The sequence below is a fragment of the Buceros rhinoceros genome, unplaced genomic scaffold (assembly GCF_000710305.1).
Source record: "Buceros rhinoceros silvestris isolate BGI_N320 unplaced genomic scaffold, ASM71030v1 scaffold9478, whole genome shotgun sequence".
Taxonomy (NCBI): domain Eukaryota; kingdom Metazoa; phylum Chordata; class Aves; order Bucerotiformes; family Bucerotidae; genus Buceros; species Buceros rhinoceros.
In genome coordinates, this window is record NW_010427404.1 from 29,357 (window position 1) to 52,617 (window position 23,261).

Here is a 23,261-nt window from a genome sequence, read left to right on the forward strand (position 1 = left end):
TGGGCATCTCACTGTACCACTGCTACAGCCTTTGGAGGGTGTCTGGGTCGGGTGTGAGTCTCCCAGCCAGGCACACATAGTGCATGTGGTGGATGCAGATTTACTGGGTTGCCTGAGGAGAAGTTGTGTGGTGCTTAGGTTGCAGGTAAAATCAAGCAGGAGGTACTTCCTTAATTTCTCTGACGTGAAACCAAGTTGGAGCTCAAGGGAAGGGAAGGCGGTGACTCAGAGGAGTTGGGGGGAAAAAGGGATTAGGATTGCTCCAAAATAAACTTTAGCTCCATGGATCCTAAATGGAATAGCCAAAGGGCACGTAGTAATTTTGTGTTGTTATCTTTTTTTTAATTTAATTTCCCTTCCTTTTTTTTTCTCCACAGTTGCTCTTGGTCGTAATCAACCCTTGAAAAAAGAGAAACCGAAATGGAAAAGTGATTACCCCATGACAGACGGACAGTTGCGCAGTAAGAGAGACGAGTTTTGGGACACAGCACCAGCTTTTGAAGGTCGCAAGGAGATTTGGGATGCCCTCAAGGCTGCTGCACATGCTTTTGAGAGCAATGATCACGAACTGGCACAAGCAATCATTGATGGTGCAAACATAACACTACCACATGGTAGGTTCATCTAAGATGGATGTGTAAGATAAGTGTAACAGTAGGTTAAGGCAAATGTGGTTTTTTCACCTGAAAATCAGTAGTTTGCAATAGTTTAAAATACCTATGTTTCAGTCGCACATCTTCCTATTCGGTGTTTCAGAGCAAAATCCTGTTAGTGTGAAGGGGGACCAAGAAAATAGTCTTCCCTTTCTATAGGTAACTAAACATGAATGTATGGTGTGGTACAGTTTAAGTGTCTGATCTCTATAGGCAGCACTGGTGACTTTCTGTAATCTCTTGAAACACCTGGATGCTCAAAGGCACAATTTTCTTGAGTTTTTTTCACTCTCGCTTTGTAAGGAAGTAGATTTTTTTTTTTTCCTTCCCCCAATGATACAGGTTTCTCTGGCACTTGAATTATGTTTTTGTGGGGTTTTTTTAAAAAGTTTCTTTTCTGAAGACAATGAAGAACTTTCCCAAGAACTTGGTGCTAGCAATCTGCTGAAAGATCTTGTATGAGATAAACTGTAAACACTTATTTTGCGTGCTTTCCCCTTTGCTCTGTTGTTCTGAATTCTGGGGTGGTTTTGTTCCCAAGCTCTATTCTCACTCATTCCACCCTTCTGAAATCAATCACCTGCCTTTATTCCCAGTAGAAATACAGTTCAAGCTCTCTCTCTCTCTAAAAAAATAATCAAATAGATTTGTAGCTTCAGTAACCTGAAGCAATCACAATGAAATTAGAAACAAACAAAACCGGACCCACACTCACACAAAAAAACCCCATCACCCACCAACCCATAACAAAACACACTAAACTGAAGCAGGCGTGTGTTCTGGTTGGGTTCTGTGGTCCCTTCCATAAAGGGCATGAGGAGGCTTGTGCCAAATAATAAATTTGTTCCTGATGCATGTAGAAGTTATCCTATACATGCTGACTAGGGTCTCCTGGGAAGAGAAAAGGGGTGATTTTGGAAGATCATGTACCTTGCTTTCTGGGGTAACTCATCTTCAGGAGATGGACCACTCATATCGTCTTTTTGTTTTGTTGGTGGTGTTTAGGACCACGATTTCCTTAAGACATCCCAGCTGATTGTGTGGAAAGGGTGGATTTGAGGCTCTGTCTGTCTTTTCCCGTACTAAAGTGTGAAACGTTGCTAGCAGTTGTGGATTAATGTGTTGTTTTCCCTACTCCTCTTGAGCACTCAGGATCTCTGAAACTTCGCTGAGAGATGGAAACTTCCAGTGCTGCAACCCAACCTGGCTTTTCCATAATTCATGAGCGGTCCATTGTGATCCTCCAGATTGTTTGTTTTCAAGGAGGTTCTGTTTTGCTGGTTTGACTGATAATGAGGGAGTTTTTGTCAGGGCGGTTCTGCATACAGAAGTAGTTTCTGTAGTAGCTGTAGTTTTAAAGAGGAATTTGATGCTTATTTCCAGAACCTGCCAATGACAAAGAGATCTCAGGTCTCCTCTTTGACAGAGCTGTTGGAGGTCTGTGTACATCCTAGGCCCAATCCATTAGAGAGAGAAAATTAATTTCCCTGCTGTAAGTTAATGTGGTTTTCAAAAGAGGGAGGAAGGACTTAAGCTGTCTAGCATGGAACTGGTATCAGAAGACCTCCTTCTGCCTGCTTGTCATGTGTGTTTCTTTCCTTCTTCTAGTTCATGACACTGGTCAGAATCTGCAAATCCTAAATTACCTACCAGGCTTCTTGATTTTATATATCAATTTATATATCAATTCTCTATTTTAGATAGAAGACAACAGGATATTCTCCTTTTAATTGCTAGAGTTTTGTCCTTCCAAAACATTGCTGAAACTGTCCCAGGAGAAGCTGGGTGTTTAGGCAGCTTGTGAGCTGGAGGGAATTGTATAGGTGAGAGGGGTCTAGCAAAATGGAAACAGCAGTTACTGATAATTTTAAGTCACTCTTCAGATGAATGGAACTATCAATATCTCAGGGATTGAATATTTGCGGACCTAAGGTAGTCACTGCATTGTTTTGCTTAGTTGTTAAAATAAAGGTAGTAGAGGTCAGGAAAGCTCTATGTTATATATGGGGCAGGTTTAACAAAATATAGATTACCTTCCACTGTAATCTCTTATTGCTTATGTGAGTTGTTTTCCAGGTCAGCTTTAGCTTAGCCTAAAGAATTGTCTTAGTGTGAAAGCGTTCACACTGCAGTGAGGGTCTGACTCTGCCTGTGACCATCCACAGGAGACGGATAGACACATAATTCTTTTAGTAAATGTAAATTTGAATCATAAACATGCTTTTGCAGTGAGAGGGATATTATTTGCATAATGTGGTTATGGAACTTGCTGAGACTCCGATAATGAGCTCTTTTGACGCATTAGGTTATATATTCAGTTTAAATGTTGCACAAGTGTACACATGAACAGCACTTCCAGGGGAAACATGACATTCATGGCATCAAGTCGTGCAGAGAAGCTGTTTGACATGTTAGGTCTCTACTTCCTCTCGTTAGAGGGGCATAACAATTGTAATTGTGGAGGAGGGTTTTAACCAAGTGGGAAAGTTTAAGCAGTTTAAGCCTGTCTGGAAGCTGAAGACTTTGGTTTCTGAAGTAGTTGCTGGTGTGACCACGTTCCTCCCTTACAAGAAGAGAGGATGCGTGATGTGTAGTTTCACTGCTCCCAAATTTTGAAAATAGTGTTTCTTAGGTTTTTTTTAACCTTTAACTGCTTATTAAGCTCAGACTTTGAGTGCGTTTCAGGCTTTAAGTCCCAGCAGTTTCTGGTTGCAGGCAAAATTCTGAAACTGGGCAGATAACTCACATTTCTTCTCTTTGGGCAGCTTGAGGAATGTGAGATGGATGTTTTGGAATGGAGAAGAAGTATGTGAACTCTTAGATTGTCTGCTGAAAAGCCAAATTTTCTTGGCTTGGGGTTCTGCCTACTAGTGGCAGACTGTAGTCTGCTTTCTGAGGCCCACATACAGAATATTCAGAATATTTCAGAAATAAGTTAGGAATCAAACTTGTAGCAGAGGCTCTGTTGCCCAGGCGAGGCTTGGATTCCAAACACAGGGAATGTTTTGAGTATTTATTCAGGATTCCGAGTTAATTAACTATTTTTATACCCTTTATTACTTGCTTTTTAGTCAATTTTATGCTTGTGACACTTGCCTTGTGCATCAGCTGCTTGCATAGTTTTCTGCGCAATGTGACCTTTCCACTCTAGGGAAAGCTACGTCTAGAAATTCAAGTATTTCTTAGTCATCACACATTGTTAGTGCAATGTGTGAATAGATTATGAATAAAAACCTTCCTTTAATGGGCTCAGTAATGCCTGTTCTCTGCAAACTGAGATTATCTCCAGGCAGGTAGAACAAACAAACTGTACTTGTTCTAAGTAACACCCAAAAACCTCCGTGTTTTTGTTTACAAAAAACTCACTTTGTGCAGAATTTAAAAAGGGGAAATAGCTGTAAGAAATCCAGCTGTAAGAAATTATCTACCCAGTCCTGTGCTTACCCAACTTGCACCGCTGTCTAGGTGTACCCACCTAACTGTCCTCTCGCCCTGTTCTGGGCTCTGTGCGGGGACCTGAACCATGGCAGGGGACCCTTGTCACCCCTTGTCACTACTATCTGTAGCTGTTTACCTGGCCAGGCAGCGAATACACCTCTAGTTCAGGCTGAGTCTTTGGTGACAAAGTTAGGAGGAGATTTAAAGCGCTTGCAGAGCCTCCTGAAATAACACCTAAATTCCTTCATGGAATTTTGTCCTCTGTTCTGCCAGAAATACAAGTAGAAACTGCTGGGGAGTGCTGGAGTGTCTCCCTGGAGTTTAGGCTTTGTTTCTTCAAATGGGAGGAAAAGGGAAAATTTGCTGCTTGGGCTGTGCATGAAAACATTCTATTTCTACAAAGAAAGTAAAAAAGCAACCAATTAGGGAGATGGCATGTAGGAGTGTTTTTCTTTTCCGATGTAAATAATTTGGCAATGTAGCTCTGGTGGTTTTGTACGTGAGAACTGGTATTTGCAATGGGACAGACAAGGATGAGACATTAGTCCTTTGATTTCTTAGATCACCAAAGAATCTTGATTCCTAAGGAAAACCAACATCAACTAAGATAAATTCCTTTAATTCTACTGAAAAAACGGAAAATATTTAACTGATTTTTTTTTTTCCTCTCCCAAAGGAAGAGGGCTTCTGCAAAACGATGCAATACTACTAGACTATGGCTATTCATTCTCACTTATTTCTTATGTGCACAACCGAGGCTTAAAAAAACCAAACCCAACCCCTGCACCTCCATTTTAACTGTCCCTGTGCGGTAAGCAAGCCGTGTGTGCCTTCAGACCGTGTATTACTTACAAAATTAAACCTTGCAGAAGTGGAGGAGTGGGAAGAGGGGGCTGGGGAATGACAGAGATTTGCAGATAGAGATTCTGCCCTAGCTGATGCTGCAAAAATAAAATTGCTTTTTTGTTCCAGAAACCTATAGGAAAGGGAGAAGAAAAAAAAAATCTCTTCTTAACACTGTGTTCAGCCAGATCTCTCATTTGTCTAACTGTGTGACGAAGCCTCTAACCAATGTAATTTTTCTAATGGATGCCTTTTGCTGTCTTCTGCAGTTAAAAATAGCCTGTAAGAAGTATTAAATAAATAAATAAGCTTGTGGGATGGGCTTAGCACTTCTCATCTATCTTGGGTGCCTCTGTGGGATGTATTTAAAAATAGAAATAATGTTATCGCCAATTTATACTTTTTTTTCCTGATGTCTTAAAGTAGCACATCCTCAATATTTTATTAATGAGTCTATATAAATTTAATGAAGAACAGTTTTACATACTTCTCAGCTATCAAAAAGGAAATGTTGGAGTGTGTAGTGTTTTAATAGGGTCTGCACCAAATGTTAGTGTTGAGCTGACCTTGTGCTGACAGTAGTTAATATTAATTGGAATCTGTCTGGGGTTAAGTGGAGTTTTTAAATTTCAGGATAGACGCTTAATCCGCTGTAGCACAGTTACCAGTATATTTGATTTAACTCCTTTAAGGCTGTCTGAACGATAAAAGGGCCTCTGTTGTGCCACAGCTTTGTGCTCGGGAGCAGTCAAGTTCCCTGCGCCTTAATACGGCTCCTGTAGCTCGCAGCATGCTTTTCCAGTGAGCAGCCTTGCAGCGCTGGCTCTTTGTGTGCAAGCAGAACTGTCACATTTGCTGTGTGTAACACTTGAGATCATAAAAGGTGGGGACAAGGGTATTTAGCTTAAATGCTGGGGAAAAGTAGGTGAAATTACTTAAATGTTCTTGTCATGAATAGAGCATTTTCTTCCCCTTTGGGTGAAATATTCAACAGAAAACCATAAAAAATCCCAAACCAAAAAGCCTCCAGAAGCCAGCAGTGGTGCAGAGGAGAGCATGCCTCATCTCCACTGTTTACCCCACCCCAGTCCAAACACGGATTCCTAATTCCAGCAAAACCCTTTGCCCTTTTGAGCTGTAACTATGCATCATACCATGGTATTCGCTGCCTTTGGGGCTGATGTTTCCCCGTCCTGAAGGGCAGCTCTCGATGGCTGTACCACAGTCGGGCACCCCTCTGCCCCCTGCTTCCCCTGTGTGTGCGCTGGGCTTTCAGGGGCTGTTGCAGTCTGAAGGGACGCATTGCCTCGCGTCAGGTACTTGCCATGCTTCAGTGCTCAGCTGCATCTCGGTGCAGCACTGTGGTGGTTCATTAGAGCATCAGGATGCATGTGCTCATTACTGATCAGGTTTGGGGTTTTAGTACTTGGTACTATGTGAGTGCTTATCGGTTGTGCTCAGTAAAGGAAGTTACCCTCTGCTATACTGAAAACTCCATTTTTCTTTGTAAATGAAAGATTTCATGCTGATGCTGAAGACCTTGGGAGTGCAAGGTGGTGAGGAGAGAGAGTCATAGCTAAAGCTGATGGAAAGGTATGATTTTGGGTAAACAGGAGAGCAGCCCCTAGCACAAGTGTGTTTGGCAAGGTGTCAGTGCTGCTTTTAGTGCTGATTGCATTCATTGTGCAAGAAGACCCAAGGAGGTTTTTATACTGCTTAGGTAAATCACTGGGAGTGATGGAAAACATCTGGTCCCTGTAGCAGCTGGTATTTCACCTTCTTTCATTGGTCTCCATGTAAATCATTGAAGAATTATTGAAGGGTTTTTTTGGACAGAAGAGCTGTGCCGGTGCTCAGCGTTGAATGGGCACAGGAGTTATCGATGGTGGGCACCAGTGTGTTTACTGGCGCTTAGCGCTGATGGGCTGTTCATATGTTAGGTTTGTTAGGATGGTGTTTCATTACCTTTGCTCAGTGAATGCTATTACCTCATTCCATCCCTACTGACAGGTTTTGCCTTGCCCTACCTTCTTTTCTGCAGTAGTTTTATGAAAATTTTAATACTAAGGTAATGCTGGTTCAAGAAATACAAGATTTGCCTAAAGCAATTGTCCCCACTGTTTGAGACTGGATGGACAACAGTCCGTACTGGTGGTAGAGGGAAACCACAAGCAAAATGATGTACAGACCTTTCTTTGCACAAGCAGCTGCCCGAGGTGGCATAGCACATGGAGTGAGGGAAGGGAGGAGCGGTCGCAGTAGCTTATTTTTGTAGCAGCAGTAACTAAGGATGAAAATAGCATTCAGTGCCTTTATTGAAGAGGAACCAGACAGCTCTCTGTCCCGGAGAGGGAAAAAGCACCTGAGTGCCCGCAGTCGTTTTAAGTCTGTATCAGCTGTTAGTCCCTGTGCCACTTCGTATTAATTTTATAAAAGGTGTTTGATATCCCAGGCACATTAACTGCTTTGTGTTAGAGCCAGATCCTGGATCAGAAGGGGGGTTCTTTATACCATCCAGGAGTGAAAGCAGACTTAACTTTTCTAAGTCAGGTTGAAGCATGGTCTCTAATTCAAATGATTATAGAGGTTTTATTCTGTTGCAGTCTTTATGCATCACCTTATAGAAAAACATCTGTTGTGGTGGTTTTACCTTTTAAATAGGAATATCTGCCAAAGCTTGCTCCACTGTGACTGTTAAGGCTCCTCCTGTCACGTGCTCGGTCGTTATTAACATCCAAGGAGAGTTGGATGTGAGTGTCAGTGGTGGGATGCTACCATAAATGAACTTTCTGCAATGGACTCTGGGTATCCAGCTCATATTCCAATTTTCCAAGGTCCCAAAACAGTAATAGCTAAAAGTGAGCTGCCAGACATAGAAGGAAGCAGCGGAAGGTAGTCGACACGGTCTCAGGAGTTAGTCTTTAAATTTGTGTAGTGATTTGGAAATAACAACAACAAAATTAGACAGCAGATGTTCAACACTGCCCATTTAATGTATGTTTCCAATAAAATAAATAGCTCCAGAAGTGGAACTGTAATTTTTGCAGTGCTTTTTTGTGTGGTGGCTGTATTGGACTTAACTGGTGTATTGATGAATCTGTGGTTGAGCAAGTCTGTAAATTTTGTCATGGCATCTTTAGCATTTAAATTGAATCTGCTTCTGTAAACTGCTGCCTGTTAAGCCACAAGATCCTTGTGGTTTTTTCTCCTACCCTTGCCTGTATCCATTGCTTAGCCTTTGCTTAGGGGGTTAAAGCTGTATGAATTACTTCCTCAGTAGCTCATTTATCTGAAGAGACTTTTTCATTGTCATTGACAAAAGCTATTTTTTCTGCAATGTATTGCTTTGTCCATGCACACGTGAAACGTTGTTGAACAATGTGTTTTTGTATGTGGGTACAGAATGCTTGGTCAGGTTTCTCTAAAGACTCTTTAAAAGGATAATGAGAAGTATTGTGGTGACTGGCTATCTAATTTTAGATTTCAGCAGAGTTATGAAAGCTTGGGGAGGTCTGACTATCAAAGCTTATTTGTCAATATGATCAGCAGTAGTACAGAGATGAGCATGCAGGCTGTAGAAGTTAAGGAAACTAAAATCTTTCTGAAGTGAATATAAAAAAAAATACAGTTGAACCTATTAGGTTTTTTGCTTTTTCACTGTTTTAGTTTTTTTCTGTACTGAACTCTGGTCAACAGAAGGGAGTACTTGGTTTAAGGGAAGGTTCTTCTGTTTTGTTTTTTACTTCAGTTAACAAAATACCAAAAGTGGGGGGTTAAAAACCAAAAATTGCTGGTATCTTGCAAGGAGCCAGGCTGGCTGCTGGTAGCACTGAGGACATGTGCATTAGGAGAGTGCTTGTATTGTGGTTTTGCTTCTACACATCAGTGTCTATTTTTAAAAGCTGTTGATGTCAAGTTCCCTCCTTAGGTTTATCTTTGCTAAAATGGTTAGTGAATACATTGAGTCTACCTTCTACAAGACTGCACACAAACTGGTTTGATACCTGCCTGCCTCCATGTGTGCACAGCACTGATAGATACTCCAGAAAAGGGTTGCTTGCTCAAGTAAGAGCTGGAGTCCTAGTTTCAGTGGTGCCTCTCTCGGGTTTTGGCTGCTCTGGGTTTTGCAGTCTCGTCATCACATTACTCTGAAGCACAGACACAGTATGAGGACATGACAAGAGTGAAAAATCATGCCGTCCAGCTGCTGGGTTGGCACCTGCTCTGGGCTCCTGCAAAGCAATGGGGTGAGACCAAGTCATCTTCAAAATTCATTTCATGGAGCAACTTTGTGTGTGCTCCATCTGCTCCCTCTGTCCTGAGAAAGTACCTCCTGCTGATGAGAAATCCCTGAAATGCTCTGGCTGTTTCACTTCTGCTCAGGCTCAGTAATTGCTTTTTTGTTTGAAGGCTTCACCTAAATGAGGGATCTTCAGCCAGTGGCCTCCAGGCTGTGTACTCCCTACTGGGAGACTGACTTCAGCCTGATCCAGCCTGCTTCCTGGTGGCTATTTGGAGGCATCTGGCAAGGTAGCAGCTCCTCCTTCTCTGCTGTCTCTTGCCTCCGTGATTCTCAGCATTTTCTCTGTCCAGGACAGACATTTTTCTCTGGAAAAATGGCTTATTGCTCTTGGGAAATGCCACTTTCCTGGGGAAAGCCGGATGCAGTGCTGCCCTGTGCATGAGCAAAGTCCTTATAAAAGTTACACTTGATTCAAGAAAGGTCCCTTTGCTCTCTGGTTGCTGCAGTTGAAGACTGGCCAGACACTCAGAAGGTCTAGCAAGTTGTTGGGTAAAAGGAATTGCTTCATTTTTGCTTTTGATCCATATGAAATTTAAAAAGACAAAAGTCAACTATTACACCAATTACTTCAACTTTTACTGTCCTTTGGAAAAGAAACCGAGGATTTAAATTGTAGATGCAACTGTGAAATGTTCAAACCTTTTCTAAAACCTTGTTTGTCTTTTACCATTTTCTGTTGTTGTTTGGTTTAAGAGTGCTGTCAAGTCTGTAAAGCCTCATCACATGACTGTGACACAATTGGCAGCTTTAGCTGCATTTTTCTTTTTAAACTGGAACTTCAAGGAGATACCCAATTTATAAATATGAGTGGGAAAACAGCTCTTCCTGGCTGAAAAATACTGCATGTTATTTCAGTTCCTGGAAGCTTAAGGCAATCTGTTTGTTTACCTTCACACTGTAAAAGGGCAAGTTTGTGGTATTAATTAATAGACTATAGTGCAGTAGAAACACCTTCTTTCATAGTAACCACTTCAGAGCTGAGAGTTGGAGTTTGGAGAAAGCTTTGATTTGATTTTCTTGTTTAAGTGGAGTTGTGAATGTTTATGCTCTTGAGTGCTTTCCTCACCTGCCCTCTGAAAGCCTTCTAGGGGAGAGAAGCCGGGGTTAATGTGAATAACCCCATCCTGCACTGAGCTGCAGTCTCACCGCCAGCTGTTTTTGCTCTTCAAGTATGTTTTTTCCAGTGGAAAGCAGAGTGTTACTGCAAAGGTGCCTATAAAGCACAAAATAAACCAAGGAAGAGAAACCCTTGTTTTTATGTGAAGTGGTGTAAAAACTTTCCCAAATAGCAAAGCGAGCTGTTGCTGGTTTCTTTCATTTGATATAATTCCTTGGATTGTTTTCACTTGAGTCAGAGGGAGGGTGAAAGGGAGCAGAGAGGCAATGCTGTACAGCAGGATGGGGCTGCTGCTTTGCCAAGTCCCTTTTTTAGAGCTGCTGGCACTTTGGACGGGAGGGTGTGCATCCTAGCAGAGGAAACACTGAGAACTAGTAACTCTGGAGTGTGGGGGTGTGTTCAGCCCCCAGTGTGTGGGTTTCCTTCAGGTATGAGGCACAGCATGGAAAAAAGCAGAATGTATATTCTCAGTTTGGTAAAGTGGTGTTGGCTTCTCAAGACTGACCAGAGCTGTGGGTCCTGGACGTTCTCAGGCAGCCAAGCAAGATGAGCAGTTGGCCTGTTTTGCTTTACACTACCTCCTTGTTCTCCCTCCACATCTTTTCACGGGGCTGCAGGATGCTGAGCAGGGTCAGTGAACATCTTTAGGTTTAAAGTGTCCTTTGCCACAACGTAGGGTTACTCTTGTCAGTCATCAGTTCTCCTGTTCATAGGTGTCCATAGGTGCTTCAGGCACCTATAGCAGGGCGACTCAACGGGTACCGCAACAGAAGGAACAAGCAGGAGCTGGGAGATGGGTGACTGCTAGGATGGTTTTGCTGCTCAGAAAAACATCCACGCAGCCACGGCCTGAGAAGTAGTAGAAAGGGACCATTTATGAAGGGTCTTTAATTTCCCACCAGTGGCTTGCATGCCTTTCAGGAAGAGAAGGATGTAAACCAGCGGTGATTTTCAGATGCAGTGCGCTGCAGAGGACCCCTTGTCTGCTGTGGAAGAAGGTGATTCTTCACAGCACCATTACATGGGTTATTCATTTGTGTCCCTTGGGCGGTGTGACTCCAGCTTTCTGAAGAGTGCTGGGCTGTGGCCCCCGCATCCTGTGCGGACTGTGCTCCACTGGGATGTGGTTAGAAGTGAGAGGTGGTGGTGCTTGGAGTATCATCCATCGCTGGGCTATCGTTGTGCAGCTTGTGGCTGAATTAAAAACGAGTTTTGTATGGTATTTTTCATTAGAGAAATGTGGCTTGTAAAAGTGAGCTGTTCAAGAGATCATCTGACTGAAAATTAGCGAAATGCCCATAAATTCTTTTGTAATTGGTGAATTCCATGTGAGAAGGCTGTGTCTGCAGCGCCTACCAGGCGGTGCTCCACAGGGTTGGTGTTTCTCTTGTTCTCAAGGAAGCAAATAACATCCAGGCTAATGTTTGGCCAATAGTCATGTTCTTTCTGCACTGCAACTGCTGTGCATAGCCTGTGGTGGAAAGCTGAGCAGAGAGATTTGTGAGTAGAGAATGAGAGGAAATGACAACAGCTAATCAATGAGGCAATTAAAGATAATTGTTAGAATTGAGTTAGCATATCGCTGCTGGAGGCGCTTTTATTCTAGTGTGCACCCCTTTCTGTTACTTTAATTTTGTTTTTCATCCTGTTGAGAATTCCAGATCATTATGTGGGATCTCTTTCCTCCTATTCATTTAAAGCTAATAATGCTTGGGCCAGTACCCAGACACTGAGGAGCAATTACCTGTATTTGCAATGTAAAATTCACCTTGTGCCGCTTTAACGCGAAGGGCTACTGTGGAGGCTAGTGAGAAGACCCATCTGTGTTGGGAATTGCTTTAATTTCCTTACTGCCTTATAGCCTTCGTTAGTGCTTGTGGTGCTGGGACATGTGTGATTTGGTGGCTGCTGGCTCGTGTAGGAATGGTCCAAGCTCTCTTCTGTCCCGGGTGCAATGTGTTTGTGCTAGTAAAGGACACATTACGGACTCCTCCTAAACTTGAAACAGTGTTTTCTCAAAAGCCTCTTCAGTCCCAAGCTACAATTAAGATAACTCATTCCGTCATTTCTGATGTGATTAATATTTTTTTTTAATGGATGTGCAACATCCTTTCTGAGGGACTCTGGATTTCCATGTTTCCTTCAGCTGGAGTGTTGAATCAAATCAGCATGTAAAGCAGTGGTGGCTGGATGAAATATTTATATATCTAAATGCAGGTTAGAAACTAGCAACCCTTCAAATAAAAACACACTTATGGCTACATCCTACAGTTGTTTTCCTTAAATATTTTTAACTTCTGCTCTTGTTCTTTGAAAGGTATTTTGAGGAGTTTTGTCAACATAGTTGTGTGGACTCTTCTCAAGTCTCTTCCCCGGTAGCATATGCCATCTGTTTCCTGTCTTTGATTTCAATTTGCCTTTTCTGGTGTGGTAAGGACAACTGTACAGCGCCATTTGCAGAACTGCCTTTGCTTTGTTTTTCTTTTTTTTAACCATTAATGTATGACCAGGAAAGTGCAGCTAACTCCTTAAAGGGAAAAAACAAAACAATTCAAGACTGACTTACATGAAGCCATTAAATGTTCCAAATAAACCCAAACTCATGACAAAAGAGTCTGAAATTGTTCAGCTGCAGACTGCTTGTTGATCCACATGTAACAGATCTTCTGGACGAGAAGTTTTAAGTGAGTAATATTCCTCTGGTATCTGATAGTAGTCGGGGCATGATGTCTAGTTTATTGAGTACTTCACAGGAGTGGATGTTTACTCCATTATTGGCTGCTTAGAGTGGTGAAACTGCCTATCTCCTTCATCTGCCTTGCTGTCTGCTAGTAAAATGAGAAAAAGAAATATGAAGTGTTTAAAATGTATTCTTCATTGAAAATTTCAGTGCAAGCCAGTGAGGACCCCTTAGATGCTGCCTTCTCTGTGAAAGGGTGATTAGAGGTGGTATGCTTGCATCTGTAACTGTCAGAGCATTTTGCTCTAAAATTGGTGTCCCTGGAAGAATTGGTGTCCTTCAAAGTGCCTCAGTTTGGTAAATGAGAGGCTCAGCCAGACCTTGGTTGTTTGCTTGTCCCTTGCCCATGGATGCATCCTGCTCCTCCTCCTCCACGATCGCCATTTGAGAGTGGCCATGACATTTGTCATTTTTCTCTGTTTTGGCTTCAGATATTTAAAGAGTAGGAAGATGGTACCTTTTTTCCCAATCAAGGCAAGATAGTTATGGTCAGAAGTGTCAGAGGAGTCACAGGAGAAGGCATCTCCCTAGCACAACTTCTCAGAGCCAGGTAATGGCTGAGGGAAGTCCTACCTGCAGGGTGTTAGAGAGAACCCGGGCAGCACTCGCTAGCCTGGTAGTGAGCCAAAAGAAGCTATTTTAGGACTTTTAAATCTTCCACAACCTCTTTCAATAAATACCTTGGGATGGTAACTTGAAGTCATTACTGGGCTTCAGTGGGTGTGTTTATGGAACAGATTCACCTCTGGTAATGGAGGAGAAAACTGCTGAATATCTTCAGCACCTAGCAGGCTGATAAGGGTGCATTGGAGCCTGATGAAAGCATGTGATAGTTGGCAGCTTCATCTGGGGAAATCTGGATTTGCCAGTAAGGGGAAAAATGCTAATTTTTAAGAAATTTAGTTTTTTCCCTTAGCATTAATGTTTCCTGTGATAGTATAGTTTGAAAAGGTTAAAGCAATAAGGGACTTCTAAATCATAGCTTGAAGGAGTCTGAGTTTGTTCAGACCTCGAGCTGGTAGTTGCTTTTTGCTGACAGTTTTCTCTGAGAAGAGGAGTGGGCTTTGCTTTTTTGCTAACACAGAGCCTAGTACAGAGTAGGCAATGTTTGGTTTGGAGTTGTATTGCAAAGAAAACTTCCAACGAGATAAAGTGTGTGTTTCCATACACATTTTGACTACTAGTCATTATGCAAGAATAATGAAATCTCAGCTGCCTTTTGCTTGATCGCTATGGAACAAATAGTGTTTTGAAGAAGGTCAGAGCTGCAGCAAGGCTCTGAATTTCTAACCTGCCTGGGCTCTCGCTGTCTCTGCAGATCCCCAAAGCCTCTGCCTGGTGCACTCTTAGGGCACGACGCAGCTCTGACATGCAATCTTCCATAATTATGCTTGGTCAGTACATTTTTTACTTCTTTATTATAATTAAGGTAACTGAAGGAACAGCATCGTGGAGGTGAAGAACAGATTACAGGGGATAAAGCAACACTGCAGCCTTCTATTGCTTCAAATCTTTCCTGTAACCTTCTATAATCTCCTCCACCCCCACCTTTTTAAACAGCTTTGTGTGGTAGTTTTATTTTAGGATGTAGGTACTAATGTGGGATTGTGTCAGTTTGCTTGACCTCGCTGGAGCCTTTAACATTTTTGCTGGTTATCCCTGGAGACGGAGCATGCAAATGAATGACTTCCACGCTCATTAGCAGGTCTTTGAATGTCAACACAGGGATGTAGGCAAGTTTGGGAGCAGTAAGAGAAAAATGGTACAGGGCAAACTTTTGGCTAGGTCATTCTGTGCTTTCTTTCTGTCCCCTGTTGCATATAGGTAGGTCGTGGGAAGATTTGTTGTTTAGTCCTAGAAAGTAGTTTTCCACATCCTTTTCTCATTGCAAACTGGTGTGGGACTTCTCAGCGCTCCATAAAAGCGAACATTTGCTTTTGTGTTCAGTCTAAGGGGTGGTCTCTGCTGCTCTGTTAGCTGAAGCTATAGTAAGTGCTATCTCAAGGCAAATTTCCATCCATATCCGCTTCGAGCTCAGATTAAACTGTCTCAAATATGATTTGCTGCTCAGAGTGGGCGTTGTGGTGGGCAGGGGATCATTCGAAGGTTAAGCGCCCCGGCACTGCCATGCATTGGAGATGGAGCAGCTCGAGCTGCTGCAGTCACTAGTTGCCAACTAGGGCAGGACCTCTTACCATGGTCAGACTGTGCCTTCTCCACCTGAGAAGCAAAAGGACATGCTTTTTCTTAAGGTGGCTGCAAGAGTCGATGCAAGGTAGAACAAGCAGTTAAGGACAAGAGGATTGTACTTAATGAGATTAGTCTTAAGCAAAAGTAAAGTTTGCCTTTTGTCTTGCTGGGAAAGGAGTGCAGCAAGCTCTGGCATATTTCTTGGATGAGGATGCAGTCCGCCATGTGGTCACTAGTGTCCTGCTGATCTTCGCTGAAGGAAAATCCTCTTAAAGTAAAATACAAATAGCTTCGCAGTTGCTTTGTCTTCCAGAAGTAACTGGAAAGAGAAAAAAGTTTGTACTAGGAAAGTGAGACTGAATAGTTAGGTTTTGTGTATGATTATTGTGCAGAGAGGTCTACCGTAATGGACAGAGACTTTCCTGAAAACACTGCTCGCAAAGCATGTTGCTTTTCATAGGTTGATGGAGTCTTTGTGAATGCAGAAGTCTAGTTTAGGATTAACAGACCGTCTGCAGTCCAAATGGCATCTTCTGTTTTGTGGAAGAATTGTACCTCAAGAGACTGTGTGCAATGCTTTCTAGTGGCCTTCCTGCAACATCGTAGTCAACCATCCATGACTTCTGCATCAGAAGGAGACTTTCACAAGTCTGTCTTGGGAGAGCAGAGGAAAAGCTTTGTAAACCTCCAAAAAAAGCAAAAGCTGCTTAAGTATTTGTGATTGGCAAGAAAAAGGAAAGTCTCTAACAGTTGTAAAAAATGCTGTTGTTAACCTCCCACCTGGTCTTCCATTTTAACTGTGTTAGTCATAGAATTTTGGATGCTGAGTACTAGGTATTTACTCTTGGTTTACAGGAACAACAGACTTGTTAAAATCCAGTGGTTACAAAGGCAGTGACAACTTCTGTAGATGTGAGTTCAGCTTCTGCACATCCTCACACTGGGCAGATAGCTTGGTCACTGTAAATTTGGCCATTAGCTGCCCAAGGAGGGATATGGTGTAGGCTCAGGTGACTTTTTTTCTCCAAATCCCCTCACCCCTTTAAGAACACAGATAATGGAGAACAGCAAATGTAACTGAAGAGGGTACACAGAGAAGCTTTTTTAACAACCAGAGGGGTTTATTTTTTAAAATTTTTATCTAAGAAGCCTGGCTAGACAGGCATCTATTTTAACAGCATGCAAAGCAGAGTAGTACGTGAATACTTCATTAGTAAAAAGACTTGTCATCTTTGAACCCTGATGTAATGTTTCTTGGAAGCTGTTACCTTCTTGCAATATTAGATCCAAGTTTCACAGAGTGCCACAGACATGGCAGTACATATGGTATTGCTAACACGGCATCTACCAAGCACTAATACATAATTTTCTTTTTCAGTCAAACCTGATTTGGATAAAGAACGACTCAGCAATGAATCGGTCTGTTCTAGAGTTTGTATCATGACAAAAGCCTGCAAGGAAACAGATGGGGAAACTTGTAAAGGATGCCCTGACTGGCTGACTGGTTAACCAGCCTTTGAACCCATGGCTGTGCTTAAAATTTACCATCCTCTTGCATTGTTTAGTTCATAGTTGCTATAGTCCTGGTGTAGTACCTGGCAGTCCTTAGTCCCGTTGTGGATTACAGGTGGGTACCAGCCCGATGGCTGTCTTTAGTTGTCTGCCACAACCAGAGCAGATGAAAAGCCGATGAACAGCATAGACTGTAGGTATTTGTGCTCTGGTGTGACTGTGTTAAGGAGGGGTTAGCTCTGCTTTGTAACTTACTGTTGTTGAGGTTTGAGCTTTCTGAACTAGGTCCCCTCTTCTCTGCCTTCCCCTCTTGCTCTGGCAGAGCAGGTGGGGCTGCACATCCCAGTTCTTCTGACAGGATTCCACTGCTGTTGTAGGCTTTAGTGGGGATTTTTAAGAAATTTTGAGGGAGTTGGCTCATGGCCCTGACATCCCATTTCCTACAAGCATTCTCCTTCCCAAATTGTTCTCAGTCCCCTCCTGTCCCTCCTGCCATGGCAGCTATCCCTCCTCTCTGCCTGCCCAGCTCTCCCCTCCCCAGCACTGTGGGGGACAGTAAGGGATGCACGCCTCCTAACTGCAGCTACAATTTGAAGAAAAGTGGCTTGTCTAGTGCAGAAATTTCTGTCTTTCAGAAGACTCTGTTAATTATCTTTCACCTTCAGCCTAGTTAATTAGTGCTAATGAATTACCTGATGCTGGTGCTCTGCTATGATAAAAGGAGTGGATCTGCGTGTCCAGCAATGCACCCTGCATACCTGCACCAGCTTTTTCCCAAAATAAACACCCCCTGCTCCTTCCCTGCCACCCCTCCCCAAAATCCAACCCAAACCCCTGACAAACACAGGTAGCAGTGGCATGCAGACAGATTGGCTTTCAGTTACAACGCATGGACAAGACATGCCTCACTGGGTGACGATGGCACATCCCTCTGAGCCAGCAGATTTAGTGCAGAAGGAGCTGCACAAAACCCTTGTCTGACTTCGTTGTTCAGGTGCATCTGGGTTTCTTCAGCAGGTGAGTGCAGGCAATGCCATCTCAGTGCAAGCTTCATGCTCTGCGGTGCTGCTCTCCTCTGGCTTCTGTAGGTGCCAGGCACTGTGAGTTGGCGATAGTGGTTTGGATTACCCTCCCCTGTGCTAGCGTGCAGGCGTGAGTTGCAAAACTGGTTTAAGGGTGATTTACAGATGAGATCGCCAGCTTGGTTCACAAACCTGTCCCGCACCAGGGCGCGGTGCGGGAGGTGCTTGATATGAAGTGGGATGACTTAGATTCACATAGGGGATCTCTGGCTAAATACTCCAACTGAGATTTGCTCTTTAAGAATTTATTACAGCAAAAGCAGCTAGAATCATTCAGGTTGGAAGAGACCTCAAGAGTCAATGTAGACCAGTGCTCTGCTGCAAATGTGTCTCAGTTTATTGCCTTGTAGAGCCTTTTTAGACAGCTGAATATATGTTATTTTGTCAGCAATCTTAGAGTCTGGATGAGCCAGGTTTTCTAAAAAACATCCGAGCTTGGAGATGAACATGAGCAGCGTAATAGCTGATTCAGTGAACCAGCTACTAAGCAGTTCTGCCAGAGAACAGGGTGAGAGGATTACAAAGGCAGCAGCAGAGTATCTTAATTTTCTCCTCCTTTCCCTTGTTGTAATGTACTAAGCATAATTCCAGCCTGCCTTGTGCCGGTTGCCACAGGCGAGAGTGAGCTGGTCCCCACTCACCGAGCAGCTCCTGAAGCGCTGGGATCTCCTGCTGCCTCTGGGAGTTGTTCTCCTTTGTGGAGTTGAGCCAGACTGATAATGTTCCCATAATGGAAGAGCTGTTTTTCAGTGAATTTGAGAGGAGAATTATTAAATGCTTAACACTTATTATCTACAAAACTCATTCTTTAAAGAGCTAGAGTAAGTTCTTTGTTACAATGGGAGACTGAAGATGAGAGCAGAGCTGTGTTGTGTAAGCAGTTGTGCTGTGACTTAGGAGACGAGCTTTTCCTTTCTAAAGGCTTTGTGCAGCAGCACAGAACTGAAATCTGGTGGTTTAATTTGCATAGCCCATGGAAGTTTAGTGTGGAAGAAGCGTGAGAGGGAACTTGTACGTATGGTTTATCATCAAGTGCTTCATCCACACCATTAACGATTATAACTGCTTTATGTGTTGCAAGGCACAGGCTTGCACGAGCTCTCCCACGTGTTGCCCTCCAGAAAACAGGAGAGCTACAGTTGGTAACTGCCCCATTAAGCTGTTTCAGTCATTATTAAGTTATACAGCGTTTAATGTGAAAGAGGTTTTTTTCTTCTGTTAACTCCTCCCAGTTTGTGATGCTTGTAGGTGAGCTGGAACAAGCCACTGCAAGTTTTTACTTGTTTGTCTCAATCTTGTTCACGTACTGAGCAGTCACCCTCCACCACTCTCGCATGCTGTTGACGTCTGTACACGTTTCTTTCTTACGAGATCCTGTGTTTTCCGGCTGTGACCTGGAATCGGTGACTAATAAAGATGAAGAGATAGTTCAGCTTTTTTGCCTCAGTCATTGCTCTCTAGGAGTTGCTGTACTGCAGGATCAGAAAGAAGACCCACTTGTTCTCTGATGCTTGTGATGAGTTTCTGGCATTAGTGACCTATATTGGTTTCAAAACAATAGTCTACAGGTGAAAGCTCTACTTTGCCCATTTATTCAGCAATCCAAACTCAGCTTGGGTTTGGAACTGAGCATTTCAGTAAGAAAAACAAATGAACCAGCTGTTCCTTGGGCAAATGTGTTACATACAGACACTTCAGCTCCTTAATTTGCTAGTCTCCTTGTAGTGCTCAATTTTGTGTCATCTTCATTTCTTTACCTACAGCAAGTCTGTGTGGGGGAAGGGAAGAAGAGATGGAAATCTGCTTAGTTCTTAAATTTTGGGCATTTCTGAGCAATCCTCTAAACTGCTCAAAATCTGAAAGAAATAGAAGGCACATCATGAGCAGAAAACAAGAAATGTGCTGCTTTTTCCGAAGAGAGAATGGTGTGCAGCCTTAAAGTAGTGCCAAAATGCCATTAAAAAACATAAAACGTTTTATGCTCTTAGGTGAGTGTGGCCATGTATGTCTGATTTCTATAACTCTTGGGGAAGTTTACCTTCATGTCGTTTCGGTCTCTTGAATTGTTAGTCCTTTCAATGTATAGAAGGACAAGCCCAAGCTCTGAACAGGGGTGGAAGCAGTATCTCACCAATTATTTCCTTTACCAATCCAGAGAAATACGTCCATCTTAATAATCTTAGTAAAACAAAGTTGTTGGGGAGTTTTTTATGGCCTGCAAGGCAATTAATTTCAAAATGTTCCGATTCCATATGCTTGATGATCACATCTGCTTATTTTTCTGCCTGAAACTCTCAAGCTGTTTCCTACCTGGATAACAACCAACAAGATCTGCATTGCAGCTCCTTCCAGATTCCTCAGTCTCCAAGCCAATATTACTTTTGAAACATTAAAATAATCCCATCTGCTTTGGTTCTAGCTTTGCGTCTTCTGTTCTGTCTTGAATCAAGCCTTTATAGTTAAACCCCAAACTGTGTTGCAGCATCGATACTGAATTACTCTAGAGCTTGCCTGGCAGTGTAAGTCTTCAACTGGAAAATCTTCAGAATAATGAATCGGTCAATGAGATCCTCAGAGCACTCCCTGGGTCATGTGCCATGGCATCTTAATTCTGAATGATAGAAAGTTGGAGAGAATTAGGGTTTGGGTGGGTGGCTTGGTGTGTTAGTTCTGTCATTGGCTTTCCTCAAAGGCAGTTCTTCATGTTGCTACCAGGATGTTTTGTGTCCCAGTTTATTAAAGTTATGTCAAGATCTAGAGGAGTATTTAAATATGCAAAGAATACTCAAGTATATGAACTATTGACAAGCTTATTATTTCCTCTCCTCAATACTGTTGTGAAATCTTTTTAGAACATCCTGATCTTTCATGTCCAGTATGGAATTCTCCACCTAGACCTGCCTGTCTGCCATCTATCCTCTCTGCTGCTTTATTACTGAAATCTGCCCCTTCTGTATGCTTCCTTGGTGTCATCCAGCAGTGAAAGTTCAAAGTACTGACTCACCCTTTAGGCTTTAGCATCTGCACTTGGTCTGGTTGCCTGATGCAGGATCTGGGGGGGGAAGGAGAAGCAGGGAATGGGAAACCTGTCACTGCGGCTGGGGGATGACTGTCTTTTCTCCTCCGAGCACCCTGGCCAGAAGAGCCTGGTGCTGGCAGGGGAGGGCTCAGGGCTGCCCACCCAAACTGTGAAACCTCGGCTTGCGTTGCTTCTTCCTCCTCTGATTCAAGGGAGGCTGCATCCTTCCAATGCTGTAACTGGCTGGTGAGGACCCTGGTTGCCTTGGTAACAGGGAAACCTTAAAAAAAAAATTTTTTTTTTTTCTCTGTGCTTTCTCATAAAAGCTTGACATTCTTTTAGTGGCCCTTCCTGCCAAATAACTCGCATGGCCCAAGCTGATGTATCTTGCAGGAGTGATCAGAAATGTGGTTTTCAGTTATAACAGCAAAATTACAAAAGGTTTTGTAGTTTGGATGTTTGATTTCCTGCCTGCTTTGTAGTGCATAAGGGATGCTGCAGCAAATGCCTCGGTGAAGAGCTGCCATCTGGCTGGTGAGATAGGCCTTGCCATGGTGGCTGTGGGTAATTCAGCCACTTTCTCCCTTTCCAATAACTTGCATTTGTCTGCATCGCTTGAAATAGCTCCATGCTCACCACGCCTTCTGGTGATTCAGCCATCATTTCACGTTTGAACTCCAACCAGCGTGACTCCTCTTCACGTTCTGCCTTGTGACTCCCCTTCACATTCTGCCTTTGAGTTTGTTGCATTTTCATCTTGAAAAGCCTGACCTTCTGCAAAGATCACTTAACCAAAAGCCTTGTAAAACCCGGAGGGAATTAGCTGCCTGAAGAGGACTGGGCTTTGTGTGCGCAGCTCCGCATCTGTTGGGAGGTGGGGACCAACACCGCCTCATCTCCTTCTTGCAGCTCCAACTTGGCCTTCAGCAGGCACGGTGTGTCGGTAAGGAGGTGGTGCCGTTGTCAAGTCTCTTCTGCTCACAGTAGTCGTCTTCTGTGCGTTAATCAACGTACCCAGTCTTGAAAGCCATTGAGTGGTAGGTCTTGAGAATTTGCAGGACTTCTGTATCTCTGTGAGCGGAAGAATGGGATTACTGATGAGGTTTGTGGTGAACTGTTATATTTAAAATTTATTATAAACCTTTTTTCAGCCTGGGATGGGACCCTGTGTTTTAATTGGCAAGAGGTTTCCTCTGCTGTGTCTTTTGTTTTAAGGACCTACCTCTCAGTTAGCTGCTGTTTCAGAGGATTTTTTAAATATTGCTTATCTGATGAAGATTAAGCAATCTGGTGTTTATAGCATATGCTTTGACCTTGATGTAAGTTCGGCTGGGCAAGGCTATAAATGATGAAGGAATTCCTTAGCAAGCTCACCCCACGGTATTTGAAATTAACTCTTTGATATGCTATTCTAAAGTAGGACCATTCTTCTTAAGATATGGGGCTTTTAAAGAAAGGTACAAGTATAGCTACTCTAGCTAAACTTAAAGGCTGTTGAAGCTTGGATTTGGGGTTTTTTTAAACAGCAAACTACATCTGCTTTTTCTATGAACTGAGAATTTAGTACTGTGACATTTACTAAACAGATCAGATGTACAAAAGGAAACGAACGTTGTAAAATAAAACTGCTTTAGTCTGTAAATCACAAAGTACCTTGAAAGGTACAGATCTAACATGGTTTTGATAAAAACTGGTTTGCTCTGGAACTCATAAATGGTAAAAGACTGTAATCAGTAGTATAACTATATTTTTCTGGGTTTCCTTTTTTGCTCCATCTTCTCAGTAAATCTTGGTGTAGCTGCTTGGTGCTATCCGTACAAACAGAAAAGCCTCTGAAAACTGTTGCACCTAAACCATTGATCTTTTAGCAAAAGATTTCCTCTGTGTGTTTTCATCAGCGCAAATTATCCTTAAGAAGGGGGCCTTCTGGCTGAAAGAAGATTTCCAGCACAAGATACTGCTGTCACAGTGGGCTGAGTGGCATGGTGTATCCCCGAGTTATAATTTTATATGGCAGTAATTCGGCTGATCAAACAGCAAAGTTTCAGACAACTCACTCCCAGCATGAAAAAACCTCCAACTAACTAAAAGACCCACACTTAGTTTCTGACAGGAGCAGTCGTGTGTTGTGTGCAGAACTACCAAGTCAAAGAGGTTTTTAAATATTCTGTAGCTCGAGGACTTGGCTCTCCTTCAAACATTTCCCACTACAAAAGGGTGGGTAGTTTTGCAAGTGAATGTGCCCCCTCTAGGGGCAAAAATGTGGAAAATTGTTATAACAGGTAAATTCAGAATGGGGAGAAGCATTTGCTTGGAGTGTGAATATCTGGGGTTTTTTTAATCACAGTGAGAAGGGATTCCTGC

General features: G+C 42.9%; 1 protein-coding gene across 1 annotated transcript in view; it reads left to right on the forward strand.

Annotated features, from left to right (window-relative positions):
- The first annotated feature begins 381 nt into the window (after positions 1–381).
- Positions 382–23,261, forward strand: part of UBTD2 (ubiquitin domain containing 2) — a 24,702-nt gene continuing 1,822 nt past the window's right edge. The window contains exon 1 of the mRNA XM_010141880.1: positions 382–614. Within this exon, the coding sequence (XP_010140182.1) occupies positions 440–614 (175 nt within the window). The 5' untranslated portion in view covers positions 382–439. The remainder of the gene's footprint in view (positions 615–23,261) is intronic.